At 42.5% G+C, this 16,877-nt stretch overlaps 1 protein-coding gene across 2 annotated transcripts; it reads right to left on the bottom strand.

Annotated features, from left to right (window-relative positions):
* Nucleotides 1–124: 124 nt before the first annotated feature.
* lpin1b (lipin 1b) lies at nucleotides 125–16,220 on the bottom strand. Of its 2 annotated transcripts, none has more exons than XM_085131952.1 (20): nucleotides 16,009–16,220; nucleotides 9,769–9,972; nucleotides 9,572–9,667; nucleotides 6,768–7,039; nucleotides 6,520–6,633; nucleotides 6,304–6,427; nucleotides 5,872–6,217; nucleotides 5,436–5,529; nucleotides 5,122–5,306; nucleotides 4,917–5,010; nucleotides 4,683–4,752; nucleotides 3,927–4,019; nucleotides 3,780–3,841; nucleotides 3,547–3,685; nucleotides 3,187–3,335; nucleotides 2,639–2,725; nucleotides 2,306–2,458; nucleotides 2,096–2,210; nucleotides 1,800–1,903; nucleotides 125–1,712 (listed from the first exon to the last, which is right to left on the bottom strand). In XM_085131952.1, exons 1-20 carry the CDS (start codon nucleotides 16,081–16,083, stop codon nucleotides 1,538–1,540), a joined length of 2,751 nt encoding a protein of 916 aa, XP_084988078.1. In that variant the 5' UTR covers nucleotides 16,084–16,220; the 3' UTR covers nucleotides 125–1,537. The 2 variants fall into 2 exon arrangements, with proteins under 2 accessions (XP_084988078.1, XP_084988079.1); XM_085131953.1 differs by lacking the exon at nucleotides 16,009–16,220 and adding an exon at nucleotides 12,407–15,986.
* Nucleotides 16,221–16,877: the final 657 nt, after the last annotated feature.

The raw sequence follows: 16,877 nt of genomic DNA, 5'->3' as shown, positions 1-16,877 counted from the left end.
ACAGAGTGGGGCAAAATTCTTCCACAGGGTTGTAAGAGACTGATAAAGTCATGCAGAAAACAATGACGTAAAGTTATTGCTGCAGTCTCAAAATGAAGTGCAACCACAAAAATGAAGGTGAAAATTTTTGTAAATCTTCATTTTATTTATGTATTTTTTTTGTTGCTGAACAATGATCATCTCATGAGTTAGGCAAGCAGAGGAGTCTTTATTGTTTCTATTCACACATAAAGTGTTTACCCCAATGTCATTTATGAGTCCGACTGCACCAGTTTAACAAGCAACTGTTCAAAAGAGAGCAAAATGCAGATCACGTTCACAGCTAAGGCAAAAATAAAATTTCATGCTACTTTAGCTCTTTCATTGAAAGAATAATAGCATTGTTAAAGCATTATGCACACACACACACACACAGACACACACACACACAGCATCTCTTAGAAACTATACTACAGGCTGATAATACTCTGCCATTTTTATTTGTTAAGTGACTCAGTCCCTGTTTACATATTCATATGACCGCATTACATGATATAAAGACCCTTTTTTTCTTAAAATACAATGACCTCTCTTAGCTGCTAGCAGTAGCAGAAGTGTACGTTACATCTTACACAGTCTGCATCTTATACAGTAACGTAGACTAGATGAACTATAACAGAAAGGCGAAAAACTGCACCTCACAAACTGTAATCACATTCTCACCACAACACATGCAGACTCTGAATAGACAAACAAATATTTCCCCAGTCCCTCTCGCAAATAAGGAAGACGATGCTTTAAAGTGTTGTGCTTTTCTGTCCTGACACTCACTGGCTCGGTCGCCTCACGTATGTGTTGCTACATAGTACAAATGCATGTGGAGAGCTGCACTTCCATGCTGATTGAAGGCTGTGTGTCCACTAAAGAGGACAAAAAAATGGCATCGGTTAAATAAATATATAAATAAACGCAGAAATAACACCAAATGTAGAATTCAACTGAAGATGCTGGTTTAACTATACTGTTTTAATTTAAGCCATGTATGTATGTGGAAATGTTTACACCACTTCTAGCCCTGCAGAGCAGATGATCACAGTAAGAAAATAAATTCCACGTTGACTATTTGGCACAAATTTAAGTAACCTGCTCTCTCGTTATGATAAACAGAGGCCATAATTCAGCTATAGTGTGGGTTAAAGAACTGTCTAGGTCATAAATTGTAGTCTAGCTACTGATATATTGTCAACACTCCCTATAAAATAGTATCCATACTAAGCTGCCTGAATAAAATACGTTTAGTCAGATGACCCCAAAGTCCATCTTTTAATAAAAGTGCGCTTATATCCATCTTGTGCATTAAGACTATTCACAGCAGATTGCTTTACTCGTTTACTAGTTTTACTTTTCCGCTGTCCACTTATAAAGTGCTCCATCTTCTGTTGAAAAAACAAAACAAAAACTCAACAATTATACACTCACACACATCATTCTCCAACCCTCTGCTACATCTCATGCACACCATCATTCAGTCCTTGCTCCAAAGGCCAGAGGTAGTCGGTCAGCTGCTGGAGCTGGCGGTCTGTTGAGATGTAGTTTCCTGACTCTCCACCAGGGGGAACTGCTCCCTCCAGTAGGTGAAGTGGCTGTAGGTGTCCGAGCAGGGGAAGTCAGAGGAGGACGCTCGGGCCTTCAGCGGAAACACGTGGTCAACGACCTCGCACAAACGTACGTAGCTGAAGAGAAGAGAGGAGAGCGAGATGATGCAGTGATGCTGTAAGGGCCATGAGAGCAATCCAGTGGGACCTGGGTGAAGGACTTACGATGAGATGTTGGTCTTGGCGTGCTCCTGCACCAGCTCCCCTTTGGGGTTCACTGTAAAAATCCTGTTTAGTGACACCCCAACTTCTTTGTACGAGTATACATCCTACAAAGACAAGAACAGGGGCATTTTTAATGTTAGATATACTGGATATTAGACTTCAACAGTGCAAAAAATACCTAAAAAGCTTCAATTTACCCTCAGTGAACATCCAAACTCACTTTTACGGTGAGAAATAGACTAAACTATAAGCAAATATAACTGTCTGTAAGCTCTGCAGAGCCGCATGTGAGTTACCGTCGGTCTGTTGCCGAATGCTGCGTAGAACGGCTGCTTGTTGGGGTAGAAGAGGTTCTTGATATCAGTGAGACACTCTACCTTGAACTTCTCCGGCTTCTTCTCTATCACCTCCCTGTGAAACACAATCAGCACTGCACGATGAGTTCCTCCTGCATCCTCTCATGTGCTAATATAGAAAAACAGATGCACGTTTGTGATATGAAATACCTGTGCAGCGCTGAAAAGAGGCTGCTCGGGCTCAAGAGGACGGGGCCCATAGGAAGCATAGTGCCTCTCTCGTTGACCCAGTTGAGGTAACCTCTAGTCATGTCAGCCATGCCGATCGCTCGGGCTGAGCAGTACAGGAACTTGTAGCCATTTCTGATGTGGAGAGGAAGAGATTAATATTAACCAACTTGTGTCAATAGAGAGTTGAAATTACTAAATAATTTCTTTAACTTTGTAAAAGCATTTCTCTAAGAGCTTTATTTTATTTCTATAACATCTCCTTTATGCTTTACTTTAAAACTGAGAGTAGACTGTTAATAAAGTAGTTCTTACTGGCTGACTTTGTGGTACAGCTGAGCAATCCCCTGGTGTGTCCAGTCTTTCCCGAGTGTGGGCAGGATATGACCTAATGTGTCTGACCTGGAGACAAATACAAGCAAGCGTTATTAAAAATGCATTTTTTTTGCACTTGTGTAAAAATCTAATGATGTTTTATGTCATAGTCATCCAGATTTAAAACCCTTTGGAATACTTCTCATTGTTGGAATATAGAAAAGCATCCTCTGTTTAGGCTGAGAGAGGATTTAAATGTTACATTAACTGGAAAAGTACCTGCTAGCTCTCTATTAAATGTTACCTTTGCAAGAAGCTGCATATTTAATCTTCTGATCAGAATGACAAATTGCCTCATAATCAGCAGTGAATAAATGTTACAGATGGAACAGCCGTGAAGAGTTTATTCATCACACTGAACCCTGCTGTGCACAGAGTTGTACAGCATGCAGATGAACCTAATACTGGAGCAACTTCTAGTAGATTTTCCGTCCAAACTAAACTTCATTATGCATTTAAAAAAACAAATAAAAACAAGACACACGCACCTGGTAATGGTTCCATCTATGTCGGAGATAATTATCTTGTCATCCCAGTTCCAGAGGTAGACGGTGCCTTGACAGCGACAGGTTCCCTGGTACTGAGTGGTGACGCTGAACACGACATCGTTAGGCCCGTCTTGCAACTGAAGAGACAGCTGGGAAATTTGGTGAAGGGGGTGAAAATCCATGAAAAACCACTCAGAAAGGAAAATAATTTTGTTATAGCTGCACCATTTGGGCTTGTCAGGTGGATCTTTACTGCTGCCATCTTGCTCGAGCTGGTAACTCATTCTTTTATGCTTCTTTTTTAATGTTTGAGCTATCTCTCTATCATATCCAAACTTGTGCTTTAACTTGTGTGCTCACCAGCTGCTCTGATGTGAGTCGGAGAGTTTTCTTATAAGACACGCCTCCCGTTGTGAGTACCAGCTCTGTCTGTATGGGGGAAGAGTTCTGCTTGGCTTCCCGGTGGTCCTCATCACTAGAGGATGACTCTTCTTTCAATCTGTCATCAGAGAGGTGAACAGGGCATTTATATGCTTCAATATAAACCTCAGTAAGTAAGCAAGGACAACTTTGAGCCAGGAATGCTCTCTTACCTGCTTGTCATATTCCCAACCTGCTCAGCAGTGCAACAGGCCCCACGCTCAGAGGCTGAATCCTATAGGTAATAAAAACAGTGCCAGGTTGGTATTTATCTGGCGCGTAACTTGCTCACAATTAACATAGCTGCCGCTTTAAATTACCGATTTGGCACTGCTGTTTCTGCTTCTCCAGGAGAACCACCACCTTCCTCCTTTCTTGGGCATCTTCTCCTTCATAATGTTCTCCACTGCAGCCTGAAGCAGACCACACACACACACACACACACACACACACACACACACACACACACACACACACACACACACACACACACATGGATGCACACATGCACCAAACAACCACAACACAAAGCCATAAAGACACACTTAAAAAATAAAGCAAACTATACCGTAAATCAACAAACACTGAGGCAAAACCAAGAATGTGCCTGAGGCCAAAGCGGGGGGAAATACACCAACAAAATAAAAGTGAAAGCTAGTGTAGAGATATTAAAGGAAGAGGGGTGTTTAAAACAAAAAATAAACATACAGAGCTGTAGCCCAGAACACTGGTCAGACAGCAGAGGAGGAACTGTAAGGTTGAGTGAATGTAATTAGGGCAGGAGGACTAACGGATGGAGGGAGTAATAAAATAAGACGAGGAGAGAACAAAGGGGAAAACAACATTTAGCTTGAGAGCAAAAGTTTGGAAGACGTTTGTTACACAACGTAAATTTTGTCTGCAGGTGCAAAAACTGAACACAGTGAGGTTTGAGGTCCACAGACTCCACATTAGGCCTTATGTTATGTAAAGTGGTGCAGTACCGGGTTCAGTCAGAAGGGGGAATACTTCTCATGTAATCCAACCCAACTTACTGAGTCCTAAATATCTGTGCAGCGTCTGCAATCAACTCTTACCTTTGGCAGAGGCTTCTGAAAGGCTTGCATAGCCAGCACAAGCGGAGCTGCAGTGTTCCAATTATAGTACCTGTGGGAGATAACAAAATGTATTTTTAGCCCTTCCCTAAATGCAGCAAAACACATGTTTTTCAGCCAATTTTGGCTCATTAGGCCAAAGAGTTGTGCTAACGCTGCTGTTTTTGCCCGCAGTGTGTGACACATGAATCCATTCAGTACACTCGAATGTCTTACTTTGAGCCAATTTTCACCACTAAGTTGGGGTCGTCGATGATAGAGGGGTTCTCTGTGAACTGCTGATAGGACACGGTCTTCTTATAAAATTGCTCTGTAAAAGGAAGGGAGAAGAAAAAAACCCCACACGTTACTTATTCCCCATGCTTACAACACAGAGTCTAAAGTGCATCTTGGAGTCGTGTCATGTCACGTGATCGTTTACCTTTCGTGATCTCCCTGTTGTCATTGAGCCCCCCACACAAAGAGATGGCAATCGATGGCAGGTCAGACATGGGATCGCAGTAACTGTCTACTCCACTGTCTCCTCCAGAGCTTACCGACTGAGGAGACTGACTGGTGCTGTGGAGGCCCGGATCTGAGATGCTCCTCACTGTTGCACCGGTGTCACTGCAAAAAAGAAAAAGAGGAGATACTTTTGATAAGAATCTCGCTGATCATTCTGCACAGTTCAGAAATACAACTGTATGAAACTTTTCTTCATACAGTTGTATTTCTGCGTGTGTGATGTCCAAATACCTCTTAGGAAAATAAAGGGCTGCCACTTCCGGTTCAAGCTCAGTGATGTCGTCCAGATAAATTCCATCAGAACCAAGATGGCGACTCCTTTTATCTGCAAAAGAGCAAATTCATTTTCAGCCTCTTAGATTTTTCCCCCCTGACTGATTTATCCAGAAGCAAATCATTTGCCAGCTTGATCTCTGTGAGAGGGTCTATGGATGGATTATTATGAGGCTGTATGCTTCCCTGTAGTACCAGATCCGTTCACCTGGCCCCTGTTTATCTTTGCAATCATATGCAGCGATTCAGACACATTTTTGGCTGTAAATCCAATCTTATCTTATACTACGGAGAGCAACTGATTGAGTTTGAGCAATTTGCAGTTTGAAGCTGCAGCTTCTTGACGTAACACAGTGCATTAAATGATACGTGGGGAAACCTTTTTAAGGTTTACCTTTTTTCTTTGACGGAGAGTCCGCTTTGCCTTGTGGACGAGGTAAAGTGTCCTCCATGTCGGCCACCATACGAGCTGCCACGCCTCCCACTGTTGTAACTTGCATCTCTGAAGTTTGAGACTCCATCCCAATGGATTCTGCATCCGGCCCAACTGCGACGACCATTTCCTCTGTGTGCATCGTCTCTGTCGGCATCAGCAGTCGCAGTGCTTGTATTTCCGAGCAGGGTCCGCACTGTTCCGAAGACACCTCAGGCGTAATCACACGGAAGTGCGTGCTTTCAGACACCGGGATAGATACGGGGCAAACTGGTGGAGGGCTGGACTTCAGTGGAAGGACAGATGGCTACAAGAGTGGAGAAGAAGATGATAATATGAGCTGAAGAAATAACAACACTGCAGATTAGGGTATCAGGATTAAGGCTTTCCTACCATGGCGGCCTGAGGCAGCTCTCCCCACGCCCAGTGCATTTCTGGATTCTGATTGTCTGTGTTTGACGGTTTGCCAATTAGCTCAGAATCACTCTTGGGAGATGTGGGGCGAGAGTTTCCAGGACTAAAAGAGAAAGAGATTATAGCATTTCCACATTTATTTCATGGATTTATAGTATTTACTGTAGGTGTGAAGGTTTTGTGTGAGTTGAGCACCTCTGAATGGGACTCCACTCCCCATCTGAACGAGTGTACATGCCAGCCTGTTTGAAAGAACTGTTGGTCGAACCAACTGTGTTCTCCTCTCTAGAGACATCCCGAGATGAAGACCTGCAGTATAATCACAAAGACGAGTTAGTCAGGGTTTACTTTACTCTCTCTTACACTGTCAGGTGATCATCCTCTGCATGGGTATTTGATTAGTCCTTCACCATTTCCCTTCACTCCTCACGCCCAGCTCTTACCTGTTGCTCTCCATTTCTGCCACTTCATCCGAGCTGATGTCTATGGGGAACATGTCTTCGTCCGCGGAGTAGTCTCCACTTTCCTCTCTCCTCAGGCTGTCCGCCCGAGCCTTCCTCCTCCTCTTCCTTCTTTTCTTCATCATCACGTTACTGTTCTCGCCATTGCTTGCCACGGAGCACAGATTCTGTATGGGTGTCCCGGAGATCTTCCCCATCAAAACGGGTCCGTCCGATAGGATAGGAGAGGTGGCCAGGTAGGAGGGAACCACTTCCTGTTAAGACAGGAAACAGGAGTGAAACAATGCCGAGTAGACAGAGAGCCTGAATGTTACACCAAAAACTACCCACATGAGGAAATCTGTTTGGATTTACTGTCAAAGCTTTAGGTCTGCACTGAAATTGGGTGCTGTAGGAGTGTTGCTGACTCCCCCACTGTTCACACTTTGGTTTTTGTAATGCAGAACAACATGTGATAGTGCAGCTATTATCTCCTGCTTTAACATGAAGCTATGTCAACCACTGAGAAACAAAAGATGTACCTGTGTACCATTGTGCTTTACGTTTTATTACTGGCTATGGAAATCGTGTACATCATTGTTCTTTGTATGCTGCTGCTAAATGTCCATCTTTGCATATTCGCAGACTCTCCCATTGGTTGATCTTTATCTATAAATCTCTCCTTGGGCTGGTTCCATCTTATTTATGTGTTTATATGTGTAAAAACAACAACCAATACAACCTTCGTTCGAACAAAATCATACAATTGATTGTCCCAAAAATCAGAACAGAATTGGGGAAAAAGGCTTTTAAATACGCTGCCCCTGCTTCCTGGAATAATCTGCAGAAGGAACTGAAATTATCAGAATTGGTTACCTTGGGAGAGTTTAAGTCTGTCTTAAAGGAACGAGAGAACAGCTCTTTTACTCAGTGTGATTGTTTTTAATGTACTCTTAATTTGATCTGTTATTGTATATTTTACACATGTTGGTATGGGATATTGTATTTGTTTTAAATGTTATATACCTATGTGGTATGTGACTTTTGTTGCCATGATGCCAGGTCTCTCTTGGAAATGAGATTTTTAATCTCAATAAGATTTTTTACCTGGATAAATAAAGGATTAATAATAAATAATAAGATTATAATCATTGCAATAAACCCCCCACTCCATAGTTAGTGTATCACATGACTTTGGTCTGAGACATAGGTTTGCAATTAACTGCCAAACTGCAAAAACCTCCACAGAGGAAAGGGTTTGCCAAAGCAGAAGCAGACTCTGTTTCTAAGTTCTGTGAAGTTTAGAGTCACTTTTATGATCCCTCCTTCTAGGAAAAGAAAAGAGTTTTCCAGGAGGTTTCCTGCTGTCCATCCAGGGGAACATAAATATGTGTGTGCAGACTTAGGGGAAAAACAGAAAGTGAAGACAAACTGACGTATAACACCATGATTTGTGGTCTGACAACAAAGCCTCACGTTTTGCTTCCCTGAGCCAAGAAAATGGGTTCAGAGAAACAACGCTCCTCCCCTAGTTGCTCGTTCAAGTCTGAGAATCTGACACCACCCAGGGGAAAATAAATCAGACACTTCCCTCGTTACAGCCAGCCCCAAGCTTCAGTACTTTAGAGCTTGTTTTTGTCTTTTTCTGCATGCATCCTAATGTGCGTATAAAGCCAAAAAGAGAGAGAAAGAGAAAGAAGATGAGACTACATGCAACCAGGCTCTTTAAGGCTGCAACTGAACCTCGCAAAACCAAAATAAAATTAAACACTGACTTCCAAAAAACTGAGGAAAAACGGCTTTCCATGAAGTTTCGTAAACATAAAAAGTAGAAATGTAGGTCAGACTGGAGGAATTCTGACATATCTTTAACTCGCCAAGCTCTGAGCATTTCTCTAATACTTAAGCCAGTTTCACAAATACTGCAATACCGCAAACATTTAAATTTCCAGAAGCATATTTATCCAGTTTCCGATTTATCCTCATGCTCCCAGTGTTTGACATACTTCCAGGTCATAAAGCCTGGGTAAGTAAATTCTGCGTTCTCAGCTCTTGCTCGCTGATAAACAAAGGCAGTCTGTTTTTAAAAAAAGGAAAGGGGGGAAATTCCTGGGTGCTGTGCCAACTCTGTACACAGTGCGACTTTGTTCAAACTACTATCACTCTGAGTAGGAAAAAGAAAGTTTGGATAACACTTTTCAGTTGCAAATGGGGAGTGTGTGAGCGCAGGGTGTAAATAAAGTGTTATCATTTGAATCTTGGTTTTATTTGAATCAAAAAGGCCACATAAAGGTGGAAATGGTAAATGGCCTGTATTTGTATAGCACTTTTACTAGTCCCTAAGGACCCCAAAGTGCTTTACACATCCAGTCATCCACACACACATTCACACACTGGTGATGGCAAGCTACATTGTAGCCACAGCCACCCTGGGGCGCACTGACAGAGGCGAGGCTGCCGGACACTGGCGCCACTGGCCCTCTGACCACCACCAGTAGGCAACGGGTGAAGCGCCTTGCCCAAGGACACAACGACCGAGACTGTCCAAGCCGGGGCTTGAACCAGCAACCTTCCGATTACAAGGCGAACTCTTGAGCCACGATCGAAATGTACTGCCTTTTATATAGCTACAAACATAACAGTCTTTTAGGGTTTTTTTATATAAAGTTCTTCACTGCTGTGTCATTTTCTCACCTGTTCATTTAAGCAGTTCCACATGAGTTGAGATGATTTGGCCAAATTAGTTAATCAAAATATAATTACATGCAGACAGCATTAGGCTTCGCGGAAACACTCCCAATCGTTACCTGATCATTTTCTGTTTCTTGCACAAAAAACGCCTCGCCGTTCTCCCCGAGCTTCATGTGGAGATCTACTGGTTCTCCGTTGATTTCCATGTCCACCTGAAAGCAAAAGGGTGAGAGCTGAACAAACTAGAACATTAAACTTTTCCTCTAAAGATGCCCTTGTTGTTGTTGTTGTTGTTGTTTTTTTATCTTCTCACCACTTTCTCCCGGGACCGTAGGACCCCCAGCTTGCCAAAGCGCACGTGGAATGGCGAGCACTGCAGGGAGCCATCGGGCTGTCTCACAACAATGACGTCGATGCAGCCAGAGAGGGTGGCGGGATTGAGGCCTCGGTACAGCTCTTTGACCTGGACAAACACCTGGCCCGCCAACTGGCCCACGAAATTCATGGTTTGACGGGTCTGGGGGAAGTGAACGGATTAAAATGACTTGCGTAAGTCACCTCTTCCTGAACTCGGTCAACTTTCAAAAGTGGACGCGCTTATGAGTAGGCATCTACCGTAGCAATCTTCAGCCCGTGAATCAAAGCACTGATGACATAACTGTCACGCCGCTGGAAAAAGAGCGAGCTATTCCAACACTCTGAGGTAAAATAAGCTTTCTGTATGGATAAGAGATGAAGAAGGAGTTGAAGCTGTTTCCTGATCTGTAATTACAAACTGTACAAAGAACCTGTTACCACTTTTGACCTTACTGTCTCTCTTACATCTTACATCCCCTCGGGCCTCATACTGTAAGTCTGTAAAGCCTTACAACTGTTTTCCATTCAGACATCAAATGTCAAAGGACAGACTAAGTTAGACCAGACTGTCAAGTCATGTGTATATAATGTAATACAGTACATATAGCATGAACTCAATGCATAAAACCCCCATCCACCCCCTTATGTATTTTTTAAGCCCATTTGAGTCAAACAACCTTTCAACACCAACAGGATTTAGAGTTCCCCTTAAAAAACAAATGTAAATAGAAACATTTTATAAATAGTTCAGCTTCCATTTCTAGCCCCGCGCTGGTGAAAATTGGAACATATTTAGCGTCTTATATTTGGCCGTAAGCAGGCTACAGAGGGTAAAGACTGACTACTATTATGATTTGCATAGCTTCTTGTAACAGACAGGATGAGAGTGCTGGAGGTGGTGATCCAGGGAAAGATGGGCTTAAATATGTTGGAAAAATGCCAACATATCCTATCCCCTGAGGACATGCGAACAAGAGACGAGGCCCTGTCTGAAGAACAGAGACACCGACTGTTAAATCTTATAAAAGATCTCTTCTAAATTACCTTTGCTGTATTAAATTATTAACCGAATTTTCCACCGGGGCGTTGTGTTACGACACTGTTGACTTTCAAGCAGAGGACTTTTAGCGCAAAATACTGTTACACAGTACAGTGCAGCCTAATCTAAAAATAGATGTCTTGTGTTTGTTCCTCTTTCTGTTTCATCTCAGTGTCTCTGAACACTAGCAAAATACTCGGGCTGGGTGTCAGAAAAAGAGCTCCTCCATCTAAAGAAGACCTTTTATGCACTTTTTCAGCGCCACATTTGTATCCTTTAGAATAGCTTAGTATTATTCACAGTTGAAAAGAATCCTTATTTATCTTAAACTGAGCCTTTATAAAGCCTGAGCATCCACCACTGGAACAGTGTATATATGACAGGAAACATGGAAGAAAGTAATAGATCCACTCTTTGTATTAATTAATTTTTTTTAAATTTATTTTTAGAATTATAGTGTGGATGCTATTCATTAATGTAATTAGCACTACTCTCTGGTACGATTACTGTTTACTATTCAACTTATTATATTATATTTGTTTGGGTTTTTTTTTTTTAATCACCGTTGTGTGCAAATTTTTTCATAGTATAAGGCTCACAGTATATGCCTGTGGCACATCCTGCTCTGTGACCAAATAATTTCCCCAGTGGGATCAATAAAGGATCCATCCATCCATCCACTTGTGTTTAGCTGTGGTATGTTCATTTGGAAGAGTCTGGCTGAACAGCTTAGCAGATAATGTGTTCAGTCCCACATCAACACACAGCAACACACAGTACAAGATGCAATCTAGGCATCTTGGCGATCTAAAGAAGACCTTTTATGCACTTTTTCAGCGCCACATTTGTATCCTTTAGAATAGCTCTGGGCGATCGTGGCTCAAGAGTTGGGAGTTCGCCTTGTAATCGGAAGGTTGCCGGTTCGAGCCCCGGCTTGGACAGTCTTGGTTGTTGTGTCCTTGGGCAAGACACTTCACCCGTTGCCTACTGGTGGTGGTCAGTGGGCCCGGTGGCGCCAGTGTCCGGCAGCCTCGCCTCTGTCAGTGCGCCCCAGGGTGGCTGTGGCTACAATGTAGCTTGCCATCACCAGTGTGTGAATGTGTGCGTGAATGGGTGAATGACTGGATATGTAAAGTGCTTTGGGGTCCTTAGGGACTAGTAAAAGCGCTATATAAATACAGGCCATTTACCATCTATTCCTGATTATGTAAGAAAATAAAATCTTCTACATGTAAGGAAGTTCCTTTATTTAATTTTTTAAATAAAAAACATGTGATGTGATAAATCAGCTTCCATAACGCATGTTTAAACACCTAAAAGTGTAATAAGGTCTAATCGATATGGTAAACAGCTGACTCATATACCTCCTGACAGGGCAAACGGGAATTTTTTGTGATGAATGAAAAAAGCTTAATGAGCGTAAAGACAGATAAAAGACACACAAGTGGCCAGCGTGGTTATAACAGACATCTACAGAGTAAATAAAGCCAGTTTATCATCGGTTTCATCTCAGAGGCAGGTGGTGTCAAATATACATAAACAATCCAAAACATACCTGTTCGAGCTGAGGGGCTGCCTTTTAACCAACACACGGGAGACGAGCATCAACCGGGAATAACAAAACAACGAAACATTTTAAAAGACCTCCTGTTCCTCGATACAGGTGATGTCTGGTGCCCGGATGCAGCTCCTGGGAGCATGGAGCAAAAACGCTACCGTTTAAGTTAAAGCGTTGACTCTCCCTCTCTAAGCGAGTCTGTTCCTCTCACTCAGGAGTCCTGTCACTGGGCGACGTCACTTGCAAAAAAAACCCCCCGGCCCGTTAGTTGGCCAATCAGCGTCGAGCTGTTGAGTTGCCAAGAAGAAAGAAAAAAATCGCTTCAGTTGCCACAGTGGCAACAAAATTACCCTCTTTCTTACTTTATCCGAGCTCTTCTGTGCCTACAGAGTGACTTTATGCTCTTTCGTGACCGTTTACATCCAGTCGCATTAAACTTGTAACCCTGATAACAAAAAAATTAATCTACAGCAAGACATCTCACTTTACTTAAGTCTTTGACAGCAGGAAGCAGTGGATGCTTCGTAAGCGTTTAAAGTCACCAGTCTGTCAGCCAGGTCTGATGCTGTGAGGTGATCTTTCTAGCCAATCACAGCTCTGCCTCGTAGCACATGCCATGTTTGCTTACAGCGCGAGACCCTCCAGTGAGACTGTGCGAAGAGGATGTGGTCGGCTCGTGGTTGGTGAGATTAGGTTACTAAACGTAAGCAAAAATGGGTATTTAATGTAGAAAGATGCAAACGCTGAGTTTGCAAAGACTAACATACTCGAGAAGGAAACGAAGTCATGATGTAAATGCACCAATGTCATTTTTAATTTAAAAATCTCATTAATGGTACAATTACATTACTGCCAAAACCACTCTGTCTGTATCTCTGTGCCTCAGAGCCCAAAATCATGACAGCAGACTCCTCCCCTCATGCTCCAGGACAAATATTGGACGGGGCTACACGCTACAAAAGCCTCACGTGCAGCTCTTCTGCAACCAGAGCAAGCTCAGCCTGTGTGTCTGGGAAAATGTGTCTCTGAGCGAACACGATCTAATTGTTTTTCCAGACTGTGCGGCAGAAAGGGGAAGAGTTTGTGTCTTCATAGTAGTTTTCCATCACAACTTAAAATGAGCGTTTATTGTTTTAGTTTTGCACTTTCGCAACCATCCTTTTTCAAATTCTGACGGTTGGTGTCAGGAAATATGAGGCGCTCTTAGTCATTTTTTCCCTCAATGCAAATTTCAAATGGAAGCAATGCAAATATTTTTGGCCAGGATGCTTTTAATCTCGCTTTTGCAGAATTTAAGTTACTTTATTACACTCTATGGTTATTTTTACTTACTGGCCACTTTATTCATTGTTAGCACCTCGTTTTGCCTTCAGAGGTGCCTTAATTCTTCATGGTATAGATTCAAAAACTTGCTGGAAACATTTTGCACCACACAGCTGCTGCAAATCCATGACGTGAACCTCCCGTTCCACTACATCCAAAAGGTGCTCTGTTGGATTGAGATCTGGTGGCTATGGAGACTATTTGAGTACCGTGAACTCATTGTCATGTTGAAGAAACCAGTTTGAGATCATCTGAGCTTTGAGCAATGTCACATTATCCTGCTGGAAGCAGCCATCAGTAGATGGGTACACTGTAGTCCTAAAGTGTTAGACATAGGAACAATAGCTGTAGTGTTTAAACACAGTTCAGTTTCCTGTTCTTAGCTGCAGAACTAGCACCTGGTGTGGCCTTCTGCTGCTGTAGCCCATCTCCATCAAGGTTTTGTGTTATAGTTGCCTTCCTATCAGCTCAAAGCAACCTGGCCATTCTCCTCAGACCTGAGGCATCAATAGGAGACTTTCACCCAGAGAACTGGCCTCAATTAATGTTCGTTCACTTCCAGACCATTCTCTGTAAACCCTACTAATGGTTATATGGAAAAATCCCACTCAATCGTCAGTTTCTGAAATGCTCAGACCAGCGTGTCTGGCACTTAAATCAGATGCTCAGTTTGAACTTTGGTGGGTGATCCTCACCATGTTTACATGCCTAAATGGATTGTGTTGCTGCCACGTGATCACATTTAAGCAACAAGCCTTTTAAGCAGATGTACCTAAAAAGGGATCAAAACAACTCATCAGTGTAAAACATGTCATGCTTGCAAGTTACACTGAACGCCAAAACACTTTCATTTTGTTTTTTTACATAAACTATTTTGAATATCTGCAGTAAACACACTGTCCTTTAAACACTTGATGTTACACATACCGATGTATATCTGCACCATCGGTAAGCCTATCCCAGAGTGCCTACGTAAACAGGCGGGACACACATTATGCCGGTGAGAAACGCTGGCGTCACTGGACCCTCCGAGGATACATGAGCCACACAGCTGCCGACATGTTTCTAAGAACACGTTGTTTTGCCAGGCAAACTCAGCCAACGTTGTACACTTTTAAAAAAAGCACATGATATCAGTTTAATTTTCAACATGAATGGTCAGAGACGTGACCTGTGTCAGGCTACAAGAAACCTGCTGACATGTGACAGTCTCACTTGCCTACTCGGCTGAAGAAAAACATCAGCTTCAAATGTTCTACTTGGTGCATTTACACTGTTGTAATAGACCTCAACTGGTGAACATGTAAGCTGTTCTTGTTCTTTTAGGACAGCCCTGCTAAGGGGAAATCATTTTTGCTTTTGTGTTCTCACACCCTGTGAGGCCAAGAGGAAGTGGTGACTTGTGAGATGTCAGTTCACTGCCTTCCTAAGCAGAGGTCACATACTGTACTTACAATTTAAGGGTGTAATAGCACACTGTCCATTCTGCAGACAACGTGCTACATTTAACATTTAACATTTAAATGAATTACTGATTTACAGGTAAAATGTTTGCTTGTCCTGTCATGGATCTGGTCATGCACTTCAATACATGCAAAAAATGCAGCGAAAGGTGCGTGACAGTCATTTTTTACAAATGACTCCACCATAAACCGGACTTACTCAACACAGTTTGCCTCAGGTACTACTAATTCTTGTTAACCGACATTTTGATTGAGTCAGTTGTTAAAATAATATAGGTTTCTGATTGGCTGAGGCTATTCTGGCCTGAGGATCATGAGACAGAGGCTGAAAAGACTAAACTCTGACTCAGAGGCTAAAAGGAAAAAGGATGAGCTTTTGGTTGCAGATTGTTTTTAAAAAGTAATTTAAGTTAACTGTAAGATGTCAAACAAATATGGAAAAACAAAAAGGAAAACATCTGCTGTCTTTCGGTGTTGTGGATGCATTTGTGAATATAGTTGATAACAACTGCTGTAGGGTATCTCGTAACTTTTACTTGACCTAATGAGTCTGAGCCCGTCATCTTCAGTTTCAGTGGTAACGTCTAGTCTTACACTGGTGGATTATGGAAAAATACAAGCCCGCTCTCCCTGCTTCTCCTCAGAGAACCTACTGCATGACTTTGAAAGGTTGCCGTGACTACTTTATTCATGTTCACAAATTGCACAAATGCTGAAACACACAAACGGGTATAACTTGCTTTAAGCATTATTCATGCTTTTGTGTTTTTTTCCACACATGCAGATAAATTTTTTTTTCTTAAAGCGCTTTACCCAGCTCCAGGTGGTGTCAGTGGCATAGCTCTGAGCAGCCTCATCTAACTCGTCTCCATCTTCTGCTGATATCATGATTCCATAGTGTGTTTAATCCCAGCGGCAGATGTTTGTTCTTTGCCACCTCTCGATAGATATGAGTCTGGTCTGCTCAAGAACTTGTATTATTACTCTCTCCGCGCATGTCAAGTGTCTGACTGTTGAGTGCAAGTGAACAGCGTCTTACTAAATTTACCCAGGCCCTCTGGTTGGAAACCTGAGCTGGGTCTGGAGTGGTCATCATGCACCAGACCCTCTGATTTCTTAGGCATTTGATGAGGGGGACACTTGCTAAGATTGCATTTTAGTGGAACTGGGCATCTTCCCTTTAGACGTGATCACACAAGAATGACACAATAAGCTGCACTGGCACAGAGATCTACCTAATAAGACATGCCCGACAGTGTCTTTTAATATGTAAATGTCTCATTAGTTCAGACTGTGCCACCTGTTGTGGGTGTTGATCCTTTGTTGACAATATAGTGTTGTCGCATCACGTTGAGATAAGACCACCTGTTGCATTGGGTGAAATCCAAGACTCCCAAGTACCCAGAGACTCTTCCAGTGATTACTGTAATTAATATTAGACTATTATACACAGTGTGTTTGAACTGATGACCTTTGTTCGTCTAAAGGGTAGGGATGGGGGAGGGGGGGGGGTTTCCTTAGTCTAAAACACTGTTTGGTGGGTGTTATGTGTCAAAGTGACATTCACACGAATGCCAAGGATTCCCAGCAGCACATTTAATTTTAAAGAGATGAAATGTATTCATTTCAAATGTCACCAGTTTTAATGTTTGCTGGCTGATGGCTGATGGATGATGATCGGT

Source organism: Neolamprologus multifasciatus, chromosome 15 (genome assembly GCF_963576455.1).
Source record: "Neolamprologus multifasciatus chromosome 15, fNeoMul1.2, whole genome shotgun sequence".
NCBI classification, from domain to species: domain Eukaryota; kingdom Metazoa; phylum Chordata; class Actinopteri; order Cichliformes; family Cichlidae; genus Neolamprologus; species Neolamprologus multifasciatus.
This window is presented reverse-complemented; position numbering and strand designations above follow the sequence as displayed.